The sequence below is a fragment of the Colletotrichum abscissum genome (genome assembly GCF_030869225.1).
Source record: "Colletotrichum abscissum strain IMI 504890 chromosome Unknown Scaffold_31.1, whole genome shotgun sequence".
Lineage (NCBI taxonomy): Eukaryota > Fungi > Ascomycota > Sordariomycetes > Glomerellales > Glomerellaceae > Colletotrichum > Colletotrichum abscissum.
In genome coordinates this window covers 159,492-179,347 of record NW_026850221.1, presented here as the reverse complement: position 1 = coordinate 179,347, position 19,856 = coordinate 159,492, and the positions used below count along the sequence as shown (strand labels likewise).

General features: G+C 57.2%; 4 protein-coding genes across 4 annotated transcripts; 2 read left to right on the top strand and 2 right to left on the bottom strand.

Annotated features, from left to right (window-relative positions):
• Positions 1-39: 39 nt before the first annotated feature.
• Positions 40-1,677, top strand: CABS01_11382 (DHHC zinc finger domain-containing protein; the record flags this gene model as incomplete). Its single annotated transcript, XM_060544737.1, has 2 exons — positions 40-187; positions 239-1,677. 2 exons carry the CDS (start codon positions 40-42, stop codon positions 1,675-1,677), a joined length of 1,587 nt encoding a protein of 528 aa, XP_060397559.1.
• An 897-nt stretch (positions 1,678-2,574) lies between these two features.
• On the bottom strand, positions 2,575-5,846 carry CABS01_11381 (peptidase M16 inactive domain-containing protein; the record flags this gene model as incomplete). Its single annotated transcript, XM_060544736.1, has 3 exons — positions 2,575-2,763; positions 2,816-5,030; positions 5,080-5,846. 3 exons carry the CDS (start codon positions 5,844-5,846, stop codon positions 2,575-2,577), a joined length of 3,171 nt encoding a protein of 1,056 aa, XP_060397558.1.
• A 992-nt stretch (positions 5,847-6,838) lies between these two features.
• Positions 6,839-10,351, top strand: CABS01_11380 (is centromere binding protein at prophase; the record flags this gene model as incomplete). The annotated part of the gene is made up of 9 exons (XM_060544735.1): positions 6,839-7,021; positions 7,173-7,523; positions 7,577-7,895; positions 7,949-8,131; positions 8,181-8,338; positions 8,385-8,757; positions 8,807-9,491; positions 9,538-9,740; positions 9,828-10,351. 9 exons carry the CDS (start codon positions 6,839-6,841, stop codon positions 10,349-10,351), a joined length of 2,979 nt encoding a protein of 992 aa, XP_060397557.1.
• Positions 10,352-15,436: 5,085 nt separating this feature from the next.
• CABS01_11379 (phosphatidylinositol-specific phospholipase C) lies at positions 15,437-18,772 on the bottom strand (the record flags this gene model as incomplete). The annotated part of the gene is made up of 1 exon (XM_060544734.1): positions 15,437-18,772. One exon carries the CDS (start codon positions 18,770-18,772, stop codon positions 15,437-15,439), a length of 3,336 nt encoding a protein of 1,111 aa, XP_060397556.1.
• Between the last annotated feature and the right edge of the window lie 1,084 nt (positions 18,773-19,856).

The window sequence follows — 19,856 nt, the reverse complement described above, 5'->3', positions numbered from 1 at the left end:
GATCTTGATTGTCCACACTCCTCCTCCTCCTCCGAAATCATGTCTCGCCGCTGGGCGCGAAAGCTTGAACGCTGCTGTTGCACTTTCGCGACCTACATCCCTCTGCTCTTCGTCTATGGCTTGACCACCTGGGCCGTCTGGGTGGATGTCACCATCGGGTCCCTGCCTTCTAAAGCTTCGTGGCTTGGTAAGTAGTCCGCCGATGCATGCCCGCCCGCCGCTTTCTGACGATGCATAGGATCCGCGTCTTCCGCAGGCGCCCTTCTCCTCTACGGCCTGCTCAACTGGTCCTATACCACCGCCGTCTTCACGAGCCCCGGCAGCACGACAAACGATAATGGCTACAGCACGCTACCGACCGAGGCGCCCCCGGCCGCCACCTCCTTCACCGTGAAGTCCAACGGCGAGCTCCGGTTCTGCAAAAAGTGCCAGGCGAGGAAACCCGATCGCGCCCACCACTGCTCGACCTGCCGCCGCTGCGTCCTGAAAATGGATCACCACTGCCCCTGGCTGGCGACCTGCATCGGCCTGAAGAACCACAAGGCTTTCCTTCTCTTCCTCATCTACACGACGCTCTTCTGCTTCTACAGCTTCTTCGTCTCCGGCAGCTGGGTGTACATGGAGGTCATCAACAACACGACGTACGTCGAGACGCTGATGCCCATCAACTACGTGATCCTCAGCGTCATCGCCGGCATCATCGGCATCGTCGTGGGTGCCTTCACGGGGTGGCACATCTTGCTCGCGAGCAGGGGCCAGACGACAATCGAGTGCCTGGAGAAGACGCGGTACCTCTCGCCGCTGAAGAAGCAAATGAAGCACCAGTTCGTCGCCCAGCACAACGGCGAGGGTATCCAGCTGCCCGCCTACGGCCAGCAGCTCCTCGACATCCACGCAAACGCCCTCCCGGGCATCACGCGACCTGAAGAAGGCGAAGAATACCGCGGGGGCGCGGGCTCCTCGAGGCCGATGGGCGCCACGCACCGGTCGTACGAGGAGATGGAGCGCGAGCGCGCGAAGAAGCGCTACGAAGAGTACCTCGACGAGCAGGACTCTGAGAAGCTTCCCAACGCGTTCGACCTCGGCGCGAAGCGGAACCTGCTGCACCTCTTTGGCCCCAAACCTCTGCTGTGGTTCGTCCCCGTCTGCAACACCACCGGCGACGGCTGGGCCTGGGAAGCCAGCCCCAACTGGTTGGCCGCCCGCGAGCGCCTCGCGAGGGAACGCCAGGAACAGCGCGCGCGCGAGATCAATGCCGGCTGGGGTACCGACGAGCCCCCGACGTTTATGCGCGAGGCGCCGCCCACCAAGCCCGACGGCGCGGGCCGACACTATCTAACCTCGCCTCCTCCTCCTCCCCCTCCCTCCAACGGCGGATCGCGTAAGACGCCCTCCAAGGCCGACCGGGTCCTGGGCCGCGACCCGAACCTGTACGCCGACGGGTTTCAGGAGTCGATGCCGATGCGGAAACTCAGCCCGCGCGGCCGGGCGCTCGAGGACGAGCTCGACGACAGCGACCTCGACATGGAGGACCCGGCGGCGGCGGAGCACCGCGCGCTGAACCTGGTGACCAACGGCGGGTGGGGACGGAGCGGGGCCAGCGGGCTGTTGAGGAAGCACAGCCCGTCTTCGCCGTCGTTTAGGGACCAGCCTGAGAACGATGATGATGTGGATTGAGGTGGTGGAGGATGATAAATGAGGAAGAGACAGAGAGGGGAAGTCGACAATTTTCAAAATAGGGGCAAACAGAGAGAGAGAGAGAGCGTTTTTAGAAAGTGATATCCAGGAAGCGTCATCTTTCATGTTCCATCGGCAAGGATTGGGGTCACTAGGGGATTTTAGAAAGTGTATAACGCATTCATGTACGGGTTTTGTTACTTTGCAAAGGGATTAGGGAACTTTGAATTCTGAGATGTACATTCTTCGTGGTTTCCTTTTTCCAAAATTCAAGATTGGTGTTTTTGGTGTTTTCTGGGCTTCCTGGCAGAGTATCGGGGGAGCTTTCCACACTCTTACATCCCTGCTGGGAACGGATAATGATCCGGGTTTTTTTTTTGTAGCACCTTTTGCGAATTAAATCGTTTCTATTCCATGGATTGCATAGCCATGCAGCTCTGACTAAAGCATAAAGAAACACTGGAACTTGAACAGCGCTCTGCAGGACTCCATGGGGATTGTTGACGGCTGTGGTCGCGCCTCTGTACCGTTCCAACTGCGTTTTTGGCAGGGAGAAAAGACGACAAGAATCAAACTTCTCAGACGTCTGTGAAGAGAGATACAGCTAGATCAGCTCGATCCAGCTTCGTGAAGATCTGTAGAGCCTATTGAAAAGGGGTAGACGGGCAGACATGGAGCTTCACTAGATTGATCATCCCGTATCGAGAGACGGTCCCCGGATGACACCCCTTGGACAAGGGGGCCCAGCCGTTGCCGAAATCACAAACATGGTTGAGACTCCTTCGTATATCTTAAGCATACGTCTCTGATATTCTAGCCCAGAAGCGAAAGGTGCTGCGGCTGCCAGCTCTATCGACGCTAGTCTTCTTCTTCTAACATGGTCTTTTGCCCGCCGTCTTAATCCGACTCTTCATCACTGTATTCGCCCTCGCTATCGTCCTCTTCGTCATCGTCATCCTCGTCATCCTCGTCTTCCTCGAGCTCCTCCTCGTCCTCGTCGCCCTTGAGGCCGTAGTCGTCGTGGAAGTAGGCGAGTTGCTGGACATCCGTCTTGTACCCCATCTCCTTGAACGCCTTTTCAATGTTCTGTAACCATGTGTCAGTAAATGTCTGTCGTGAAGCTGGGGGAAAGGCATACCTCTTGCAGGATCGGAGCGCAGGTAATAACGACATTGCTCTTGCCCGGCTCGAAAACAGGCATGACGAGCTCCTTAAGCACCGTCTTGATCTGCTCGTCCGTCACGTCCCGGACGTCCCTCATGACCTTCTTGTGCCAGTCGAGCGGCAGGCTGCGCACGACGCCGAGCATGAAGTTCTGCGCCGCCGACGACGCCATGGTCGACTGCTCGTCGGCGAACTGCACGACGACCTGGCTGATGGCGCCCTCCTTGAGGTGGCGGTCGATCTCGACCTCGCCCTCGGCGATCTTGCGGATCGTCTCGCGCGACACGGAAAAGGCCTTGCTGGCGTCCGGCGAGCGGTACACCTTGTACTGGATCACGCCCGTGTCGAGCTCGCGGCCGAAATACGAGCCGTACGCCAACCCTTGCCCGCGGACCGAGTTCCAGAGGGGGCCCTCGGTGGTCTCGAGGTAGCCGATGGCCACCATGATGGCCGGGAGGCGGGGGTCGTCGAAGGAGGTGATGCCCTTGGCCGTGCTGACGCCGTAGGAGCTCTCGGCCGTGGTCATGGGCACGATGGTGGCGCCGACGGTACCCGGGTTCTGGCCCTCCTTTGTGAGCAAGGTGTGCGGCTTGACGATGGGGAGCAGCTCGTCGGAGCCCCCGAGTTGGGTGCTGAGGATGTCCCAGGCGGCCACGGGCTCGGGCAGGCGGGCGACGTCGGCGGTGACGAGGATGCGCACGTTGTTCGAGGTGAAGAGGGACTTGCGCAGCTGCTCGAACCAGGAGAGGACCTTTTCCGGGTCGGAGGCGATGAGCTTCTTGAGGCGGCGCAGGTAGATTGCTCTGACGAGTGCGCGCTTGGCGACCGAGTAGGACTCCTTCTTCATGTGGATGGACATGTCGATTTCGGACGCCATGGATCTGCCGTCACGCTTCAGCTCGGGGATGTCGGCCAGGTGCTTCTGGACGCCCGCCTTGAGGCGCTGGATGTCGAAGACGCTGTCGAACATCATGGTGCGGATCCAGTTGATGACGGTGGAGTACTTTGCGGGCTCGATTTGGAACTGGATCATGACGCCGTCGGGGTCGCCGTAGTCTCGTGTCGAGCGCAGACCATAGCTAATGGTGTCCTGCTCCAGCTCCATGACGACCTGTTCGAAGCCAACCTTTTCTCCATCGCGCATGATGGGAGTGTTGAAGAAGTTGTCGTTGAAGATGGGCAGCAACGGCTTCAGCTCGATCGGTACCTGTGATGTCCCGAGATAGACCGTCAGGTGCACAAAGTTGGTCGGCACGCTCTCGAACTGGATGAAGAGGGGGTCTTTTCCTTGCTTGGCGCCGTCAATGACTTTTTGCGCCGCGTTGTCAACGAGGCCGAGGCTCTTGGCCTTTCCAGACCTCGCCGTGTCAGACTCGATGAAGTGAATCGACTCGGTGCCGGGGACAGCCCACTGATCGATCACGGAGGCCGGGATGGGCTCATCGTTCTTGGCCTTGGCAGCCTCGAGACGCTTCTTGAGGTCAGCCAGACCCTCGGCGCCGAGCTCCTCCTTTCTCTTTGCGAGCCTTGCCTCCTCGTCGGCCTTTTGCTTCTTTGCGAGCTCGTGGGACGGCTTGCCGAGGATGGAGACGTGGGGAGCATCGGACAGCCACTTGCGCAAAAAGTCCCTCCATTGTGCGTCGGTCCACTTCTCGAGCTCATCGTACTCGGATAGGGACTGCAAGTCCTTCAGCGTCGAACCGTCACGCTTGCCGAAAAGGTAGTCCGTGATAATGTTGTTGGAGTAGAAACCCTCAGACTCCTCGGCCTGGAACTTGACCTGAAGGCGTTCGCGGTGGATGCATGAGGTCAGGTATGCCATGTCCAAAGGCTTCGATGCCACTTCCTTGAGTAGGTCGACGAGTCTCTTCTCGACAAATTCCAGCTTATCCGTTTCGACGCCAGTCGGCTGGAACCAGATCACAGAGTTGGGCCTGGCATCCCACCAGTAGGACACGGAGCTGGCAAGCTCCTCCTTTTCGACAATGACGTTCTCGAGAATCGACACAGAGGAGCCGCAAAGATAGGTCAGCAGGACGTTGAGCGCAGACGTCTCGATGGTGTTGGTGCAGTTGGGGCCGTAGAAAGCCACAGTGATCTCGCCGACGGATTCGTCCTCTTCAGGGAACTCGGCTGTGGTGATGATGGTCTCCTTAAGCGCTGGAGGCTGTGCTGAGTCGATCCAAGGTCTGCACACTCACGTCAGCATGGTTTGTTAGGTGTGGGGGATTGAACTACCTCTTGAAAGGGGAATCCAGCGGCGGAAGATCGTCCTTGATGCTCTCCTCGAACTCGTCCAGGATCTGCAGCAGCTCGTTGTGGTCCGCTTCGCCAATGATGACCACGGCGAGGTTACGGGGCTGGTACATATCACGGTGGAACTGGCGGATGCGGTCAGGGGTCAAAACCCGGAGGGCCTCCGTCATGCCTCCGGTCTCGTAGCGGAAGCCCACGTTCTCCGGGTACAGCAGTCGGCGCGCGCGTAGATCCATGATTTCGGCGCTCTTGAACTGCACGGCCTGCATCTCTGAGTAGACAACACCCGCATCGTTACCCTCGCCGTCAATGTGGTGCACCTCGGTGATGCACGCCTCGTCCGTGATGACGGGCACGATCACATGCTCGAGGTACACTGGCAGGATCTGTGAGAAGCCTTCCCAGCCAGCGCTCTCGAGCGTGTACGCGGTGTGATCCGTCGCAGTCCAGGCGTTCGTCCCAGAGTAGGCTCGGGAGGCCAGCTTGTCGAGGAGTCCCTTGTAGCGGTAGTTCTTTGAGCCCATAAATACCAGATGCTCGAGAGTGTGAGGGGCGCCCGAGTCGTCAAAGATCTCGGTTGCGAGAGTGAAGTAGCCGTTGGTCTTGGGGCCCTTGCGATCGGCCACAATCACCTGCATGCCGCTCCTCTCCGAGACATACTGGCTGATTTGGCACGGGGCGTAGTCCGTCTTGAAGCTCTGGACCTTGCGGAACCGCGGCTGCGGCTTGGGTTGCTCCTCAGGCGACATGGTGTGTGGCTTTGCTTTGAACAAGCTTTGAAATGATCTGACAAAATGGTCAACTTGGTGTCCCGCGTAGTTGTGGGAGATTCTTATAAAGGCATGGGCAGGGGCACAAGAACACAGGGGCTCGAAGAGTCATGAGCAAACAGTTTAATGGCCCTTGGGTAAGGAGACAACAAACCCAGCTGAAGCAGGGTAATACGGGTCTCTTGACGAAGCTCTTCACCGGAAAACAGGAACTAGCTGTTGGAAACGGGAGGGGAAGATAACCAGACAGCGGATAGATGCAGTAGTTCGTATGACAAACGGCCATACGTCCGTGAACACCAGGACATCCGGTCCGAGAAGAGACATACCCAGCTCTGTTGGATAAGATGTGTCCATGATGGGGAACAAGACAAGCCGCCAGAAGCGCAACGGCCAAGGCAAGCGCCACTTGACCGACTCCAATCTTCAACATGTCAACGTGTCAGACACGGGAAGGATGCCCTCAGACAGTCGTGTGAAGCTTGCAGCCTCGGAACGATGCAGCGCAATGCGCCATGGCATACAACCAGTTGACAGGCGAAGAAGAGAAGTAGGATTACAAGGGGCCAATCGGGGGAAACCACTTCAGCCAAAAAGACTTGACAAGAAAAAACGAGTAGGACGGACGGAAGAAAAAGGCGCAGCAGCTTACCGTACAGAAGCCGGCTTTGCCAGCCTAATGGACAGAGATGAAGAAGACCAATGAGGCTTCCCGAAGCGTATTGGCCAGCCCGTGATAGGGAACGATGTAGCGGTTACCTAACCGCCGCCACGAGAGATGCCGACACAAGGATGGCGGGGTATCGACGGCACTGGAGAACGAGCTGATGCTGAGGCTTACAGGCGTCCTCAGGGATTGGTATATACCTTATAGTTGAGCTTTGGTTTCCCGTTGGCGCGCTTTCTTTTAGGTTGCGAGTTACCAGTTCGTCGCGGGGCACGAGAACGTGAGAGATGTCGCTGGCCGTGCAATGAAGCGCACTGGTCCATCTGCCCCTCCAAAAGTCCAGGGCAAGACCAGTGGAGTTTATCTTTATTTTTTTGATTTTCGCAAGGTCATCGGCGGGGTGGTGTCTTCTGATTGGCCCCTTGCCGCGAGAGACTACGCTGGGCCAAGCGCCAACCGCTCGGCACGAGGTCGGATCGGACGCGAGGTACGTACCGGGGAGCGACATCGAATTGTGACGTGGGTGCTTTCGGGACAGCTATGCAATCCAGTGTCATAATTGCCCGTAGCTCATCGCCCAGTTTTATGCGGCATCGCTCCGAAGACGAGGCAAAGTCCTCCTGTCGCCCGTTTCTTAGCTACATATTTGCAGAATCACGTCTCTGAACTCTAGGCGAACCTTCCCAAACCTCGATCTACCGCATTCCATTTCCTGCTTGCGACCTGCCCTGACACCTGGCGCCCCGACCGAAGCGGTCCCGCGATATCGAGAGCTTCGAGAAGCCACACGTGTGACCCGCGCACGGCAGCGGAACGAGACGATGGCCGTCGAAACAGATCAGAATGCCTCTGCGCACATCGGAGAGGCCGTAGTTGCCTTTGCGCTCGAGGGGCGCTTCCCCGACGAGCAGATGTCATCGCTGTCGCTGTCCTCTTCGGATTTGTCGCCTGCGATTGATGCGCTGGAGCGGGCCAAGGGTGATTTGGAGGTAATGCGAGGCCCACAGCGAGCGATGACGGCCTCTTACTGATGCATGCGCAGTCTGAAATCCACACGATCAACGAAGAGACCAAGGGCGACGTCAGCTCGTGGGTGCACAATGCGAAGACACTACAGGAAGATATCTTGCGATCCAAGAGACTGGCCGATGACATTGTCCGACAATCGGAAGCGCCGCAAGTTTCGGGGAAGGCTATACAAGATGCGGAGGACCACATTCAGTTTCTCGAGAAGGAGGTGCTATACACGAACCAGCTGCACGACGCCCTCAGGGGTATCCAGCACGTCAACGAGCTCTTGGGGGAGGTGGAGCAGGCGATGAACGAGCGGCGCATCATCGATTCACTCCGGTGGCTAGAGAGTAAGGACCAAACGATCTCATCGGCATCAGGGCGAGGGGCTAACGCTGGGCAGAATCTTGGACGGAGCTCGATGCCGTCCCAGTTAACAAGAAGGCATGCCGGATCATGAGGCTCCTCGACGTAAGGGCTTTCGAGCTAAAGTCACACGTTCACGACGTCTTCGACCACGTCTGGGCATCGCTCGTTCACACAGATCTCGAAGCCGGCTCCTTGGCTATTTATAACAAGTTGGATGGTAGTTGGTACCCGTCTGGCTGAACCCACCGGAAGCTAACAGAATCCAGACGAGCAAATGACGCTATCGGAAGCCATCATTGGTCTCCAGGCCTACAAAGAGGTTGAAGACCGCATGTCCAAGCTGTGGCACGATGTCGACAAGGCCATTGTGTTTCCGCGCATGGACACGCAAGCTTCATCGCTGCCTTCCATCCGCGAGACTGAGGTATGTCCCAAAGACAGTCTGACGGCTCAGTTGCTGACCCCGGCAGAACGTTGTGGAATTGAATGGTCAAGCTGGCAGATCAATCGACGAGCTATTCACGGATCTCCAAAAGATGGTTGAGTTCCTAGCCAAGAGACTGACACCGGACCTCCTCATGTTCTTCAGCCCCATCATGATGAGCGACCTGGTCCCGAGGCTCATCTCAGTCTGGCTCGACTCAGAAGTGCCCTCAAATCTCAAGGACCTCGGGAGGTTCCAGGCTGTCATCGAATCTGCACGGCGCTTTTGCGAGGTCCTTGAAGACAACGGATTCACTGGGTTTACGGAGCTCAAGGAATGGGTTGGCAGTGCGCCGTCAATATGGCTTGCAAAGTGCAGAGAAACAGCCCTTGATTCGGTCAGGGTGCAAATGTCAAACGGTCTGTCACCCAGTGTATGCCTATTCAAAATCTTGCTGACGTTGCGTAGGTCTCGGCGCCACAAAGCAAGTCGAAAAGGTGGAAAAGCAAATGGTGTCTCGGTCCGAAGGCAAGGAGTTGACGGCGAACGGTGTAGCCGGTACCGTCGCAGAAGATGACTGGGGCGCGGAATGGGGAGTCGACGATGACGAGGAACCAGAAGCTAAAGGCGACACACAAGAGGAAGACGACGGTGCTGATGCCTGGGGATGGAACGATGAGGAGCAAACTACAGAGACCGCCCAAGAGGAGACCGCGCAGGTTGAGGAAAAGACGGCAGACGATGAGGACGACGCAGCCGACGCGTGGGGTTGGGGGGATGATGATGCGACAGAGCCAACGGAGCCAGAACCGAAGCCTCAAGCAGCAAAGACGCAGACGAAAAAACACAAGACGGTATCTGCTGAGCCAGATGAGAGCAGGGAGATGGTTCTCAAGGAGACGTACCACATCTCCTCCATGCCGGAGCCGGTGCTGGAGCTTATACTGGCCCTCCTCGAAGACGGCGCGGCTCTGACACAGCCCGAGTATGTTGCGAGCTCATGTCAACACGGTGATCCTTCTAACATTGATAGGTACGAAAGTAGCCCAGTGGCAGCCGCCGGGCCGGGCCTCTTCAGTTTGCCGACATTCGCATTAGCCATGTTTCGAGCAGTGTCGCCGCACTACTACTCACTCGACATTGGCGGGAACATGTAAGCGTTCTGTAGGGGTATCCTTTCGAAGCTGACCAACGTCTAGGTTCCTCTACAACGATGCCATGTATTTGTCTGAGAAGCTGGCTGATTTGGCATCAACGTGGAAGTCACGCGGGGATCTCACCACACGCGCCCAGAACATGCTGCGCATAGACAACGACATCAAGAGCCTGCAGAACTTTGCGACGCGCGCATACACTAACGAGCTGGGGTTGCAGAAAACGGTGCTGCGAGATCTGCTAGGAGGTACGTTTTGTTCTAGCCTGGGCTGAAAGCACTTGCTGCAGACTGCCGGCAGTCGGTATGGCTTTTGGGCTAACGCAAGACGCACAGGCGATCAAAGTCTCATGCAGCAGGATGAACTGGACAGTTGCGTGGACTCGGCACTAGCGCGGGTCAGATCCATGGCGGTGACATGGGAATCGATTCTCGCACGCTCGGTGTGGTACCAGGCGGTGGGGTCGCTCCTGGATGGGCTGTCGTCCAAGATTATCGGGGATGTCATGGACGCGTCGTCCATCGGACAGGACGACGCGTACGGGATCGCGAAGCTCATTGCAAAGGTCACGGAGCTCGACGACCTCTTTCTGCCGTCGCGGACCACGGGGGCGGCGGCAGCAGACGAGATTCCGACAACGGCGCAGTACGCGGCCACGTGGCTCCGTCTCAAGTACCTGAGCGAGGTGCTCCAGTCCAACCTCAATGAGGTCAAGTACCTCTGGTGCGACAGCGAGCTCAGCCTGTACTTTTCGGCGGACGAGGTCGTGGACCTCATCGAGGCTAGCTTCGACGCTAACCCGCGGATGAGGGAGACCATCCGGGCGATTCGGGAGACCCCCAGCCCCGTGCACGGCTAAGGGAGGAGGGGACGGATCACACCGGACGGTTGAGCCGGAGGGCCCGGGCGGACGGCGCAAGAGCCGGAGCGAGATGATGGGATGATGGCTCCGCTTGCGGTCGGGCTTGTAGTCCATGATGACGGGCGATGGGGGGAAGGGGGGGCGAGAAAATAAATCTTTTCCGACGCGAAAGAAGAATAACATGCATTTAGCGTTTCTGGTGTATTGGCCAATTTCAAGGTGCTATACTGCCTTTTGAATATCAAGCGTCGTTATTCCCCAAATTTGATTCATCCATCCCAATCACCCAATCCAACCCAAAACAGGCTTGTACTCGCCGTGCCTTTCCTCTCTACCAATCGCTTTACTTTCACGCCCATCCACCACCACCAATTGCACCCCCCCACTCTCTATGTACGTTCCTTTCCCCACACGCACGCCCCCCTTGTACACTGCAGGCTGCAGCTCGGCCGGTCTCCACATTCTCCAACGCGCGACGCTGAACCCTGTCGGTCTCGGCACCTTTCACCCCAAATCTCCACCTTACCCCAATTTCTGGTATTTTTTTTTGTTGTCTATTCTGCTCTGTTCTGTTCTGTCCAATTCTGCCTGGTTCCCATCTCTCCGTGGTATTCTTCTTTTGGGTCTCGTGACTTTTTACACTTTTTGCCCGGCTTCGCCCATTGCGGATGATTGTACATTTCGCAAGTGAACCATCAGCGTGGCAGCCATAAAACTGCAATTCATCAAATTCTTCTTCACCCGAAAGTTGAAACCACCCCGGGAAGCCCATCGTGATCGCCGAGGAGGAGCCTGGCCTGGCCTGGCCTTTGGTGTAGCGTAGCATTCTGGGCCAAAAACCTGGAATATCGCCCCCCCCCCCCCCCCCCCATGCCCAACGTCGCATTTTTCTCAATTTCATCTCTCTTTCTTGTTCCTTTCTTTTCTGTCGATCACGATCTAGAACATTAGAGATCAATGCCCCTCATGTGCCGTCACCCCTCTCCTTTCCTTTTTTTTCCAGCACAGACGAGACAAGCACGACGGGCAAGAAAATACTCCGAGAAAAGGAAGAGGATTTTTCTGTAGCAAAGAAATTGACTTTCTCCTTGCAAAACCCTGTTTGGCAACCATCAAAGGCCCTGACTGCGCACGTACTATGTACGCATCCTTTCCGGAGCAGTTCTTCCCCCCTTAGCCTTAAAACTATCTTTACTTCACTCTCCCCCGGTTGGCAAAGGTATGTCACAAAAAAAAAAAAAAAAAGCCAAGAGGAAAGCCACGAGTGACGGGTTGCATACTCTATTCGTTCCATGCATATACTTTCTTGGCTGCTCGCGCAGTACATACAACATCCTCATCCACGGCATAGCTAGCTAGCTAGTGTACTGATCGAGAGGGGGAAGGGAAGGGGGCAACGCAACGCAACGCAACCCCTCGAACAGGATTTTGAGATTCTACCTTGCTGCGCTGATCTCCGCTGCCCGTCAACATCCCTACCCTGTCAATCCTCGAATCCGCAGACGTCTTCCTTTCTTCCATTTACCACCTAGGGGGGGGGGGGGGGGGGGGGCGCGACCAGCCCGCCACAGCCCTCCCGTGGTGTTGTCGCTCTCCCCCTCCTCGCCCCGCCCCCCCCGCCCCCCCCCCCCCCCCCCCGTCCCCGCGCGCCGCCTCCTGCGTTCTCTCCTTCGTGGGGGGGGGGGGGGGGGGGGGGGGGGGGGCTTCGTCGGTTGCAACACGCGCCCAGCCAAATCATAGCCCCCCGGCATCGTCGCATTCACCTTCGCGTCCAACGTCGTAGTTCACCTCACGCGTAGAGGACATTTCTCTCCGAGCAGCAGCCGTGGTGTAAAACTACATCGCGATACCTACCTCGCATCTGATGCGCCGGAACGTTCCCATCGCCCGTTCCATCCCATCCAGCAAGAAAGACCTTCTCCGCATCTACCTTTGCTTCGTCTCGCCCACTTCAACGGCTCCCACATGTCCCTTTACTCTCCGCACGTACCCAAATCCATCCATTCCTCCGTCTGGTCTTTTCTTCCCATCCATCCTTCCAGCCACCACTCTGACAGTGACCTGTTTGATCACGTCCCTCCTCCTCCTACCTACCTACCTACCCTCCTTTAGCCTTTGCGAAGCATGTGCAAGCAGCAAAAGCCAGGCGGGAAGGGGAGTTTCTGCCCGCCTCGTCTTCTGGTGCGGAGCCCCCTCCGGATGCAGCTCCGGAAGACACGGCAAAATCGGATAGCAACTGGATCGCCAACCGTCTGATGCCCGTCATTGGTCAATTCCTCCCGTCCTTCACTCCAGAGTCGAGGTTTCCACCACCTCTTGGGCCAAGTCTATCCATCCTCTGCCGACAATGCCGTTTACTCTCGCTGTCGTCGGCCAGGTTGCTTTTGATTCCCTTCTCCAAAGCCCTCCCCCAGACACACCAGCGACTCACGGCCCTGGGAGCTCTCTTGTCTCTCAAGCCCCCCCCCCCCCCCCCCCCCCCCCCCCCCCCCCCCCCCCCCCCCAATCCCGTTTTCCCCCCTTTCGCCGCCCAGGTTGCTTTTTTTTCCCCTCCCCAAACCCCCCCCCCCAACCCCCCCCCGCCCCCCGGCCCCGGGGGCCCTCTTTTCCCCCAAGCCCCCCCCCCCCCCCTGACCTCCGTCCATCCTCCCGGATCCTTGGCCAACCCATGTCCCCGGCAAGCGAATCCCCCTTGAAAATAAAAAATGGAGGAAAAGAAACACACTACCGTCTCTGTACATGAGACAAGTCTCTGGTTTGTAGGAATTTTGGCGTGTGGCACCTACCACACGCCCCCCAGCAAATAACAAACAGGAACCAAAAAGAAGGAGGAACACAAAAAAATCTCCAGCACGGAGATTGCACATGTCACACTATCCCAAAACCCCAAGGATATAATTTCCCACCACATTTCTCTCTCTCTCCCTCTCCCTGTCCTTTTCCCCCTCCTCTTCCTGCACCCCGGATCATCCAGACCACAGACACATACGTACGCAGTACATACTTAGTTGGGTATGCAACGGATGCTTGCATAGTTACACACCGTGACACCCAACCCACTTGGGGGGGAGCGGGGGGGCGTTTACTCACGCAGTACCCATCCGGTACGGGGAATCCAGAGAAGGGGAAAGAAAAGCCGCGACAAATCATCGAACCCACCCAACCCATCTACTCAACTCAACCTGTGTCGGGAGGAAAAAGTCTGGAGAGAGCTTGAGCACGGGACACAGCACACACGCACGCCTGGCCTGCCATCCGGCCCGGCCGCAGAAAATCCCCACACCCAGTCCATCCGGGCCCCCCCGTTCGCATGCCCATTCCCCCCCCCCCCCCCTCCCATCCTCCTCCTTCTGCAAACTGCAATCGAGCAAAACTCAACTACACTAGGTACATGGAGAGAAGTAAGAAGAGCAAGAAAGTCGAGGAGAGAGGAAAAAAATAATAAGAAGCTCCAAAGTCTATACGCACGCAAAGATAGGCACAAAGTCAAGTCACGTCACGTCAACGTTCAGCTTCCTCCACTTCTCTCCTCCAGAGTCCCCCACCCCACAACGCTGCTCAACTTCACCTACCGTACTTACCTGACATCGATGCTTTCGTCTTGCCGTGTCCTCTCTGGCGACTTTCTTCAACCCCGCGTATACGTATTCGCAAAAAAGAAACAAAAAAAAAAACAGCACCTACCAAAGCCCTCACTCTCTCAGTGTCCCAGTACTGGCACGGCAACTCTCCTCAACCCCTCCCTCCCTTCTCTGCCTCTATCTAGCTTAGACCTCTCGCCCAAACCTTTCGAACAAAGGTAACGCCGCCAAAGCCCATTCATTACGGCATAACTCTCTGCTTCTGCTCTCCCGAGTACTCGAGAGGCAGAAAAGATCCCACGACGACCCTTATGACATTCCCCAACACCAGACACAGCAACGGTCTTGGCACAAGGTTCACGGTTCACTATAGCCAAGCTAGGCCCATACAGATAGACAGACAGGAAGACAGATAGACAATAGTACCCATCCCGGTTACTTCGTCGACATTAGCACCAGCCGTCTCAACGAGCCTGTCCGCAGCAAACTGCCTTCCATTCCAATTCACCCTTCCCGTTCGTTCGTTATGCCCCCCCGCCCGGTCCATCCATTCCAGATGATTATGCTTCATATCAATGCTTAAACAGATCCCCCTCCTCCAGACCATGCCAACCCGGTGGCCTTGCTAACCCGATGGCCTTGCTAGCCCGACGCCTAGCGGGACCGTCCTGGCCCTCCTCCGCCATGTCCTGATCCCCCCAAGGCAGTCAGCAAATTCCTCCCTGTTCGCCGGGAGATTCCTCCCCGTTCATCAACAAAACACCTCTCGCAAACTGTCTCCGGGTAATGCAACGCTTGAAAAGGTGGGTGATAACAATCACCCGCCATCGTGTACTGTGGGTCCTCTTTCGAGACAAATCGTGGTAGACAGATCGTGAGAAACAAAGAAACTTTTTTTCCTATGGTCTTTTCTCGACTTTTGCTTTCATCATGTCGGATTGATCCCAGTTCTATAATATTCCTGTCCCTTCCTGACATGTGGTATATGCTGTGTGTCCTTTCCCGTTTCAAAAAGTCGACGCGACCCCCGGGCATCAGGCCTCTCGGGGGTGGTGACGGTTATGCCCTTATTTCGCCGTCCCAATGAATAATCCCATGAACAAATGAAAAAAGTAGAAAGAAAAAAAAGGTGTCCCGTTGGTATCCCTAGAAAAAAGCCTCGCATCCTTCAAGGAGAGCGGGTGAAGCGAAAGGAAAATAGTCGTAGACTACACCAGGAAGTTCTCCTTCATGCCAATAGTACGCCGCAGTCGAATGCCAAAGGGGGTATTGATAGCACATTAGATCCAAAAATTTGGGGCGCGCTGGGAATTCTGTCTTTTTGGGTTCGGCCGTGTCGTTTCGCCCCAGGGGGTACTCGAGGTCCCCCCGGGCATATGTCGTTAATTCTCTGTCGATACTGATACAAACTTGGGGAATAAAAAAGGAAACAAATTTATGCCAAGAAGCGAAGGTGGTGAGGTCTCAGCATGGTACAGAAGGGGCGCGGCCTTCAGCCGCCCTAGGTCGCCTTCTCCATGCTGGACTTGGGGCTAATGTTGTTGGATCGAGTGCCAAACGTGTTGAAGACGCGTCCGACGCCACGGGACCTGCTGCTGGTGCCCGTGGATTCCAGGTCGTCGTTGTTGCTGAGCAGAACGGTCTGGACGGAGTCGATGTTGATGCGGCAGAAGAGCGTCGAGAAGAGGTACTGTTCGGCGTTGTGGTCAAACAGGGGCAGGGTGCGATAGCCGCGCTTGAGGCCGTTGAGCTTGGCCGTGTGCGTCGCCACGGGCTGGCGGTCGTTGTAGCTCTCGCCGTTGTGCGAGAGTTTGACCGACCAGCGAACAAAGATGAGTTCGGGGAACTTGGTCGTAACCTTGAAGGTGAACTTCTCATCGAAGATGGGGTTGAAGCCGTTGCCCGCCCTGATCTTGGTGCGGAACATGAGGGGCGTATCCGAAAGCGAGCCCTCGGCGTCTGTGTCCTTCTTGTCCCTCTTGTCGCTGGAGTGGAACACCTCCACCTCGACGTACGGGTCGACCGTCTTGTTATTGGGCATGCCGTTGGGGCGCATGAGCTGCTGGGCCGAGATGACATCAATGGTGAAGGTGACTTCCTGGCGTTCCCGGTGATGGCCCTCCCATCCGGGGGGCATCAACTTGATCTCGCGCAGCTCCTTGGGCTTCAAGACGTAGCCGGATCGGTCGGTGCCGCTCTCGAACATGGCCTGGTTGAGTTGCATGCCGAGATCGAACGTCTGCCAATTGAGTGCGGCCATCTGCACGCCTTTGCGCCAGTAGCCGATCGGGTTGAAGTTGTTGGACGTGATTCGCGTGCGGTCGGGGTAGACGCGCATGAGGTAACGCATGTTGTGGAGCTGGATGGCTCTCTTCTCCTCCTTGGACCTGCTGTTCTTGTGGAAGCTCGACTCCATGAAGGAAAAGATGTGGTTGTACGCCTTGGCCTCGGTGGCGTCGAACCCACCAAACTTGAGGCCGGCACAGTACACACCCAAATCTCCCAGCACCTTGACCGTCTTGTTCGATGACCGTCTAGGGGGCATGCGCTCGCCCGCGCTGTCGTTGTCGCTCGTGCTGCTGCTCAGGGCGTCCTGGACCTCGCCCTCCGTGATGGTGTTCACACGGCTCTTACTAACGAGACGGCGGGACGAGTGGCTCGGGCTCAGAATGGGGCTCTGAGGCAGCGACTGCGAGGGGACGATGCTGTTGTCCAGCTGAACCGGCTTGGGGTACGGAGAACTCAGGCTGTTACCGCGTCGGCGACCGGTCGACTCGGCCGGCTTGGTGGGCTCCGGGGGCGGCTGCGGGCGCTTGACCTTGATGAGCACTCGCTCCTTGAGCTGCTCGGGCGACGGGAACTTGTCCGAGGATGGATCCAGGGGTGCGGTGACGAGACGAGTGCCAAAGGTCTCCTTGATGATGCGAGCCATCTCGGCCTGTTGCGCCGGGTTGCAGTGAACCTCGAGGGAGATCCAGAGAGGGTACTTGGTCGCAATAAAGGCGTACTTGTTGATCGTGGTCATGGTCTCCTGGAAACTGATCGAAGTGGTGAGCGTGCGGCCGTGGTTCACCGTGGGGTTGCCATCGGGTCCATCCCAGCAGTCGACCTCCACACAACGGCAGCCGCGGACGAGCGCGGAGATGTAGCCTTCGACGCTCGAGAGACCAGCGACTTGTCGACCCATCAGGTAGGTGTTGTGAGAGCTGGAGATGAAGTACTCGTTCAACGGACGGTCGAGAGAATAGGTCTTGGGCTCCTTAATGACGGGCAGGTTGTAGGTCGATGTAAGATAGGCCGCAAAGGCGGCGTCGCCCATTCGTGGGCCTTCGCTCGTCCACTCGGAATCTTTGGCGTGCTTGCGGGCCAGTCTGTTATACGCAGTCTCCCAGACCGTAGGGTCAGCTTCAACGTTTTCTCCCTGGACGTCGCGCAAAAACTTCTTGAACTCGTCGAGACTGAGGCCGGCTACTGGGTTAGCCGCGATCTGGTAGTAGATATGGCGAATGTCGTCACGCTGCTTCATCAAACCGACAAACTTTTGGAATTCGAAAAAGTTGAGGCGACGATTCCCGCGGCCGGTGCCGGTGCCAGTCGCCTGATCAAACTTATCGGACAAATCCTGGTACGAGGCGTGAATGTGAAGATTCCGGCAGACACGCTGGACTCCCTCAAAGTCAATGTCACCGACGTCGAGAGACAACGTCTTCTCACCACTCTGCCTTGCCATCTCAGTGAGCCAGTAGTCGCGGATGGCTCGGTCGTTGAAGGCCATCAAGGACGCCATGAGATCTTGTCGGTGCTTGGAGATGGCCTCGAGCGTAGTCACCCAGTTGTGGAAGGTGCTCTCATCGTCGGCGACCAGGTGCATCATCTTGGTCTTTGACGTTTCGTGCACGACGTACATGATGGAGAACCAGCGGGCCTCTTCGGACTCGGGCACGCCATAGTCGAGACGGTACTGTCGAATATCGGAACCGGTCCTAATCTCCTTGATGTCGTCAATGTAGAGCTGCTTTCCCTTGGACTTATCCCAGGAGATCTTGGCGGCGTCGGGCTCCAGGACCAGGATGAAACGCTTCTTCCAGTTCTTCTTGGAGACCTTCCTAATCCAGGTGCCCTTGAGCAGCTGGAAGGGGATGACGGGGCCGGCGGTGGTGTTGGAAGGCGAGGTGGAGCCGGCCAGAGACGCGGTGGTGCTATTCGAGGACGACTCTCTGAGAGCCCCGTCAAGACCACCAATCAACGACCTGAGATCGTCCATCTCATCAATGATTTCATCGTCAGAGTCGCTATACGCGGCAAGGTCGGGCGGGGCCGTGTTGTTGCTGTCACTCCTCCGGCGGAGCATACCGGGGCCAACGCTGCCGTCACGGCTGTTGGGGGCAGCGGAAGATGTCCTGCGGCGGGTGAACCTGGCCGTGGCTCGGTTCGACAGACGCCGGATGATGTTGTTGCTTTTGGTGACGGCCTCTGACATGGCACTGGGGCTGCCCACCAAGGTCTGTCCGAGCGAGTTGTCACTCGTCTTCCTTGAGATGACGGACTCGGGCAGAGAGAATGAGCCGGCCGAGAACTGGTCGTCCACGAGCTCACGGCCCCGGTGCTCAGGGGAAGCCTGGAGCGAGCTGTTGCTCGTCATGACGGCATTCTCTGGGGACATGACGGGCGAGCCCTGCTGCGAGCTGGAGGCCACGGAGGAGGCGCTTATTGCTGAAGCTGGTACTGTGAATTGTTGTTGCTGCTGCTGTAGGTGTTGTAGGTGAATGTTGGAGGGGATGTTTGTCTGTACATGGCTTGGACGTGTGCGCCTAAACTGAGTAGACTGAGGAGGCATGGTGGGAGGTTTGGAAAGGGGTAGAGGTGAGGGCAACTGAGTTGAAGTAGAAGTGGGAGACATGGTGAAAGTTCGTGGGGGTAGCCCTTCGCTACACGCGGGTTTGGAGAGGTCCCCGCGGCGAGATCCTAGGTGGATGATCTGGCGTTTTTATGAAGAAGTAGTAGCTGCTTGAGACGGCATCCTTGGAGAGTGTGGTCGTGTGGAACGGCCCGTAGAGGGATAGAGAATGCGGGGGATGCGTGGGAGGAGGTCGATCCTGCGATATGAAGGTGGGCGTTCCACACACACGGGGCTGTCTGGCAGGCGGGCAAGGGTTCGGGTCCAGGAAGGAAGCAGCAGGCCGTGGGGAGAGGGTGATGATCTCTTTGCTGCAGAGTCGTGTAGGTCGCCGCGCGGTGCGATGCGATGCGGCGCACCAGAGGTCCTGACAGACCACACGGGTGGAAAAGTTATGGGCGCCGGTGGTTCGTACTGGTACACTGCAGGCGGACCAGCAGAGTGAATCAGGCGTAGGCGTAGAAGAGATAGGCGTGGCAGGGCGGACGAGAGTAGGGTCGGACTGGGCCAATCGTGATGGCAGGTGTCCGTCGATTCGTCTTTTGGGAGTTCCGGCCTCTGGGTTTGGGGGTTGCTCGACAAAATGTGCGGGCCTGCGCAGTTGCTGCGATGGGCTCTCCAAGGCGAGGTGTGTGATGTGGCAGGTGTTGTATGCAAGTGACTGATTTGGGTCTATTTCCAGGTTGGGGTCGACGGGACCGACAGCATTGGCAAGCCGCTATGCAATGATCCCGCAGCGGATGCTCGTTCGTTTTTTTTCGTGTCTTTCTTGACACCTTGCGTTCGCTTCTGGCAACTGGTTGCAGTCCTAGGTCGCGCAGGCTCGTGTCCGGCAAGAAGAATCCAACGTTGAATCGGGCGCGAGGTGGTTCGGCGCAACAAGAGAAAGTCTTGGGTGGTGGTGGTTCCTCGGAAGGGTGCGCACGGCGCAACAGTTGCAGATGAGTCAATGGGCAGATCCCTCGGGTCGAGTGCCGGGCGCGCAACTATTGAACACAATGAGTTGTCTGTTATTTGTTTTTGG